The following is a 7,507-nucleotide window of genomic DNA, read 5'->3' as shown; positions in this document are numbered from 1 at the left end:
GGGTGAATCCTATTCTATTGATGACCGTCCCGAGTAAATCCTCCATAACGTAGTCTGCAAGTATCGGCGACAGGGGACTACCCATGGCAGTTCCGAACGTCTGCTGGTAGTATTTGTCTCTGAACTTGAAGTAGCTGTTGTCCAGACATAGTTCAATCATTTCTAGAAACAGATCCAAATTGATATCTGTTCCCTTTTTGACATCTGTCTATCGAAAAATGATACTGCGAATGATGAGGTTCTTCGGAATGTTGGTGAATAGGGAGACCACGTCAAAAGAGACGAGGACATGCTCGGACGGTATGGTGATTGCGTTGATTTCCTGGGCGAATGTAAAGCTGTCCTTGACGTTGTACTGGCTGGTGAAGGTGGTTTGTAAAATGTGAGCGATGAATTTCGACAACTGGTACGTGGGGGCCGTGATGTTAGGCACAACGGGACGCAACGGCAGGTTTGGTTTATGCGCCTTCGGTTGTCCATATATGCGGGGGCAGGTTGCTGATTGGGTTTGCAATCTGCCGAGCGTGGATCGGTCAATCAGCTTTAGATCGGCCAGCCGTTTTGCCATGTTGTTCGTTTTCTTCTGAAGACTAGCAGTGGGGTCGTTTTGTAGAACCTTGTATGCAGAGTCGTTAAGAAGCGCGAGCATTTTGTCATCGTACTCCTGGACAAGCATTATCACCATTCTTTTGCCTTTATCAGATTCTAGGACACAAAGCTGTGGGTTTTCAGCAAGAAACTTACTGGTTGCACGCGACGCATTGGTAGCAAATCTGTCAAGCGGCGTTCTTTGCTGTTGTGGACGTACTAGGTAGTTTTGTATTCGAGTTCCCACCAAGCATCGGTTCCGATCTTGTACTTCTCGATCCGGATTCGTACGCAAGATTGATTCCACGTCTGCGATGAGGTGGTACACGGTATTTGGTTTTGGTAGATGCACCGGGAGTGCGAATTTCGGACCCAGGCTGAGTAGAGTTTCTACTTCCGTAGGTATGGCTACATCAGTTGCGTTGAGTATTGCTCTTTCATTTAGCGTCGGGAGGGAGTCGTGTGGTGGGTGGCCTATATTGAGTAGACGATCGAGCTTTCTTCGTGTAACCCTTTCAGCATGTGCTTTTCGGGTTGCATATGCTCTGCGCTGTGTGTCGATGAATTCTACCGATAGAGACGGATTGGTAGTTGTTTCGATGTTGTGTCGAGCTTGATTCATGGTTTGTGTTATCACTTTGATCTTGTGGAATGTATGCTGGATTTCGATGTTCAGGAGAGCTTTCCGAAATCGACCAATGATTTTCTCCAGCTTTGGGATGTAGGGGCTGCTTTCTTCCAGTAATGGATAAATGCACTTCATCGTGTTAATGATGTGTGCTGGGAAGACACCCTTCCTCCGGCATTCAAGGAGGAAGTCTTTTCTCACCGTTATGCTGCAAAGTTTTGCATTGTGCGAGGCATAGTCTTTGAAGTGTCGTGCAGTGTCATGTCCGAAGTTGCATTCAATTTGATTAAAGAAGCTACCGTGTATATCAGCCATCTTCGAATTTGGAGGAGGTATACGACTGGAAGGAAATGTTGAACTGTTGTGGCTTTCTCAGTCTAAGAGCATTGAAACGGCTAGTTTGGCATAGCCCGACGTTTCGGTCCCGTGTATTGGACCTTTTTCAAGGGATAACTAAAAATGATATGCAACATTAGAACCTAGACACATTACAAATATACATTAAACATACGCAGTCAACCGTCTCTCGTTATGTGGTTTTTGAATGCAGTTTGAGAGTTGGAGCTTCTTGTAATGCCTTAATTTGTACAAAAAAATGGCTTCCGATCCACAGCCTTACCAATGTTAGAAATGTGTCATATCCAGAACACCTCACACACAGTAAATTTCCGCACAGATGTAGATAGCTTGCACACTACTTACGCAGGGATTCTACACACAGTGAAAAGCACACTTACTGGACGAAAACAATCCCGCCGTAATACACAGCATTTAGCAGCCGACAGTACCAATCATACCGAATAGCCGATCAAACGATAGCCGCCATGATTCAAACCTACAGTTAATGTTAGATAGATGTATGTCACTCGCTGTTATCTGTAGTGTGCAGTGCAAGTTGTCCCAAAAAGTACAAGAAAAATTTATGTGTTTTATGTTAAATGTGAGTCGATGATAATTGGTACCATGTAGATAGTCAGTTTGATAATTTTAGCGATTTTTTTGTACAAATTAAGGCATTACAAGAAGCTCCAACTCTCAAACTGCATTCAAAAACCACATAACGAGAGACGGTTGACTGCGTATGTTTAATGTATATTTGTAATGTGTCTAGGTTCTAATGTTGCATATCATTTTTAGTTATCCCTTGAAAAAGGTCCAATACACGGGACCGAAACGTCGGGCTATGCCAAACTAGCCGTTTCAATGCTCTTAGACTGAGAAAGCCACAACAGTTCAACGTAATCAACAATAGTACGCCACAATACTCGGTTTGTGGCTGCCGCTCTCCATCCTCGGTCGCGCCCAATGCTCGCCAGGTCACGCTCCACCTGGTCCGCCCATCGTGCTCTCTGCGCTCAACGCCTTCTTGTGACAACCGCATCAGTTGCAAACACCAGCTTTGCAGGGTTGTTGTCCGGCATTCTTGCAACGTGCCCTGCCCACCGTATCCTTCCGGCTTTGGCCACCTTCTCGATGCTGGGTTCGCCGTAAAGTGCAGCGAGCTCGTGGTTCATCCTTCTCCGCCACATACCGTTCTCCTGCACACCGCCGAAGATCGTCCTTAGCACGCGTCGCTCGAAAACTCCGAGTGCTTGCAGGTCCTCCTCGAGCATGGTCCATGTCTCGTGCCCGTAGAGGACCACCGGTCTTGTTAGCGTTTTGTACATTGTGCATTTGGTGCGTGGGTGAATCTTTTTCGACCGCAGTTGCTTCTGGAGCCCGTAGAAGGTTCGACTTCCGCTGATGATATGTCGATTCATAAATTGTGGGGTCACTGTAGATGGCCCCAGAAGAGAACTAGAAATGAAAACTTGGCATTCCAATTCCACATCATCCATTTGATCACGTACTCGATAGCCTATCGAATGAATGAACAATTGCCACCTGAGAAATTCGAAAGATATCTTAATTTTTTTGTAATGCTACCTCAGGATAATGCCAATCGCAAATTTGCAACGCGTGACAGTCATCAATTCCGGAGGATATGGTGTGGTGGCTGAAGAGCATCAATAACATACATACAGGGGATGGCCAAAATGTTTGGGATAGGCAACTTTTTTTCTCTCACAAAAAAGTTCAACATGCTATAACTTTTCATAGAGTGCATCAAAAAATCTCAAATTTTGACTGATTGTCAACCTGTTATAGGTGCACCAATGGTACAAATTTGGGCTTGATTGATTTATCTTTCGCAAAGTTAGAACCGTTCGGGTAAAACACTATTTTTTAGACAACTCGTTTTTGAGCTGTCATATCTTGGAAACCAGTAAACCGAATTAAATAAAATTTTTAACGTACACTAACAATACAAAAATGCTTCAAAAACTACTAAAACAAAGATACTTTTTGAACGTTGAAAAAAGTAATCATGGATTGACACTTTTTGGATTTTTCTCGAAAAAATGTATTTTTTTTACGTCAATGTCAATAAATTTTAGTGTTGATGTCGAAACATTTTCCGCTTCTGTTTCCAAGTTATCTTCAATCAGATATATTAGAGCCTATTTAGATTAAAGGAAGAACACATTTAGTAATTTTTGTGTGGTATTGTAAATTTGACTTATTTTCCTCTATATGGGTAAAAATGTCAACCCGGTATAACTTAATTTGCCGTGAGAAAATATTACATTTTATAACGTTGTATTAAGTATCAATATATTGTTGATAAACGTTAAAAAATTCAATCAATTCGGTTCACTGGTTTCCGAGATATGACAGCTCAAAAATGAGTTGCCTAAAAAATAGTGTTTTACTCGAACGGTTGTAACTTCGCCAAAAATTATTCAATCGAGCCCAAATTTGTACCAATGACGCACATATAACAGGTTGATAAACAGTCAAAATTTGAGATTTTTTGATGCACTCTATGAAAAGTTACAGCATGTTGATTTTTTTTGTGGGAGAAAAAAAGTTGCCTATCCCAAACATTTTGGCCACCCCCTGTATATCTTGGAATCGGCATACCGTAAGTATAAACTGAAATCGACGGGAAACATCTTCGGAATCAGTTGGTTCTCATCGATTGAAGTTGGTATGCGCCGTTGAACATGCTGTGCGAATATTCGCTTTCATATATATTCGTTCCATTGACGTTGATAGGAAAAGTGCGTACTTGACTTCTTTATTGAATATGAATATCGATGTGACACGTACGATGGCACGTACGTGGCATATTTTGAATGCGGTTCGATTTCACGGAGAAGCATGAGGGTGATGATTTTAAATGAGACACTACTCAAGCGCCGTCCTCAAACTTCGTAACGCAAAATAGTGAGTTGACGATCCGGAGCGTCCAACACAGCTTCGGTCCTCACACACAAATGCCTACCTCATGCTTCCACGGGTCAATCGATGACAAAGACCATCAGCTAAGGGTTGTGTGCTTAGCTGGTGGTGTAGCCTGGGCACTGTTGATCTTCTGAATTCAGCTAGATTGAGAACCCGAGCAGGAATGAATAACTGCCACATAACTGGAGCATACCAAAGTCAGGTATCATACCAAGACAAGGTATTGGTCGGTTGTCCAGGTATTGAAAATAACTTATTTTGGTATTTTGTAGGTATTGACACAATAGCTCAACGAGTTATTGATTTGGTGTTGAGGACTGATTGAGGTATTATTCAATTATGGAAAAATCGCTATTTGTATGGAAAAATCTCCGATTATTATTTAGGTATTGCCATACCTGATGTCATTATTCACGCGTTATGCACAGAATACACACCAGTTATTATTTTAGGGATTTTACCTCTTATGCAGGGCTACTTAATACCTCATTCAGGTTGTAGGTATTCGGTTTTCCATACCTGAGTTAGTTATTCTTCAGCTATTTTCTCCTGCTCGGGAAGGTACGTCTCGAGCGTCTATTCACCAAGAAGGTGCCGCTCAAACAGCGCCTGTTCTGGCATACAGCGGCTGAGTATGAAAGCTGAGTATGAAATGGGCCTCCACCGGAAGCTATACCTAGGGTGGCAGCCCCACCACGGTGGATAGGGGATATTTGACCAACAATATACTGTTCCCGAAACGCAAAAACCGATACAAAAACCGAAAATGAAAGATTACGAACTGATTCAACGGCAACGACTTTTAGCGCGAAACAACGGTCAAGAATAGGAACATGGAATGTATTAACCCTAGTCAGGCAGGGTAAACTAGCAGTGCGTTGGCCAAACTTTGGGTTACATAGATTGGCGTAGGGTCAAATTCTGCTGTACTCTGGCGTACGATGTGAACACGCTCCTAGCCACCGCGGAGTTGGTTTCTTGCTCAGCGCTTACGCCAACACTGCGCTCATGAAGTGGGAACCTTTCGATGAGAGGATAGGGGCAAGAGGGGTGAAGTAAAAACATTCATGATATTCAATGATAAATAGCCTCATTTGTTAGGCTTTTTAAGCGGTAACAGCAACTAGACAATATTTGCGTGATTCTCCAGCAAAAATATTCACGAAACTAATGCATTTTCATCGATTTTTAGCGATTTTAAAAACTGATTCGTAAAACGGAATCGGTGATGCAATTTCATGAAAACATTCAGAAATTACGGTCATCATTTTTCGGACATATCCGACTCCCTTTCCCCTTCTGTCCGCTTTTATCGTATACACAATACAGACGGTGTCACGGGTTCCCGTGATGGCGTGACATGGGTTCCCGTAATGGCGTCACGGAAAATCGAATCGACTACATCTGCATCAGCCGAACATGGAGACAGAGCCTTCTTGCTGTGCGAAACAAACGTAGCGCCGACATTGCGTCCGACCATCATCTTCTAATCGGCGAGATCTGGTTGCGCATCGCGAGGAATCATCGACAGGAGGAGAATATCGGACGACGGTTCAACATACAGTGACCCCACAATTTATGAATCGGCAAAAATGACCACAGTTTATGGATCACTCCATTTGATCAACATGGTGATTCATAAATAGTGTACAAAAATTAAGGTGATTCATCGGTGTGGGGTCACTGTACGCCGGTTGGAAGACGATGCGGCAAAAAGGTCCTTCGTCGAGGAGCTGGAGGACCGTGCTGTGGATATTCCGGAAGGTGGTAGAAGATCAATGACCGAAGGTGGTAGAAGAATCAAGAACGCTTTCATCGCCACCACCGGCAGGAATAATATGGGTGATCTACGCACCTGGACACCTGGAGGAAGATAGAGGTGCGAAGGAACGCCAAAGCCGCGATAGAGCGCGCGAAAACACGAGGAGCCAAAGCCGTAGCCCGTCAGCGCTATTCGGCTCTCGAGAAGGAAGTGAAACGCTCATGTCGACGGGACAAATGAGCGTAGGTGGACTCCCTAGCCGATGAAGGCGAGAAACCGCAAACACCGACAACATCCATCTCCTTTACGATGTTTCACGTCACCTTAGTGAGACAAAGATGAATGCTACGATGCCCGTGGAAGACACGTCTCGACAGCTATTGACTTTCCCGGCTGACCAGTTGAAACGCTGGTTCGAGCACTTTGGAAACCTTTTCAAGTGTCGGCCACGCCAACAATAGCTCAGCATGATCCGCCAAGGGTTTGACGCACTACCCGCGTCAACACCGAAACTCCATCAATTATGCAGGAGATAGAAACAGCCATCTGTAGCATGAAATCCAACAGGACTCTGGGGATTGATCGCATATCAGCCGAGATACTCAAAGTTGATCCCGTAGTATCCGCACAACTGCTGCCTCATATGGGACAACGCGACATTTCCGTCCGACTAGATGCAAGGCGTCTTAGTTAAGGTACCCAAAAAAGGTGATCTGACTGTATGCGATGATTGGCGGGGCATCATGTTACTGTGTGTCGTTCTCAAAGTCCAAAGTGATTCTTAACCGGATACAGGAGAAGATTGACGCAACTCTCCGACGGCAACAAGCAGGTTCTGTGACGGATGGTCCTGTATGGACCATATCACGCTCCGTATCATCCTGGAGCAAATCAATGAATTCCATGAGAAAAAGCTTTCGACCGTCTCAATAACGAAAACATTTGCGGCGGCGTCTCATTGAAGCACAGTGCAAGGCATTTTCGTGTAGAATACTACACAATGGTGTCTTGTCCGATTCATTCCGGACGTCGCTGGAGTAACTGTTCCTTATCGTAATGCTCGAGATCCTGTTAGGTGAAATTGATCATGAACCAAATCGTGAGTTGCTGTGGCAGCCCATTACCATTGAGCACCTTAATGACTTCGAACTGGCTGATGACTACGATGCTCTCCTAGTTCAACGGAATAAGTTTGATGATCTTGGCAGTAGGTCTTACCAAATAAATCGTTGGATGTAAAC

General features: G+C 44.1%; 1 protein-coding gene across 1 annotated transcript; it reads right to left on the bottom strand.

Moving 5' to 3' along the window:
* Positions 1-208: 208 nt before the first annotated feature.
* LOC134290232 (uncharacterized) lies at positions 209-1,351 on the bottom strand. The gene has a single exon (XM_062857305.1). The coding sequence runs from the start codon at positions 1,349-1,351 to the stop codon at positions 209-211; it is 1,143 nt and encodes a 380-aa protein (XP_062713289.1).
* Positions 1,352-7,507: the final 6,156 nt, after the last annotated feature.

Source organism: Aedes albopictus, chromosome 3 (assembly GCF_035046485.1).
Source record: "Aedes albopictus strain Foshan chromosome 3, AalbF5, whole genome shotgun sequence".
Classification (NCBI taxonomy): domain Eukaryota; kingdom Metazoa; phylum Arthropoda; class Insecta; order Diptera; family Culicidae; genus Aedes; species Aedes albopictus.
This window is presented reverse-complemented; position numbering and strand designations above follow the sequence as displayed.

Excerpts from the sequence above, each read along its gene's own strand:
- LOC134290232 (XM_062857305.1), bottom strand. The coding sequence starts at position 1,351 with ATGAAGTGCATTTATCCATTACTGGAAGAAAGCAGCCCCTACATCCCA.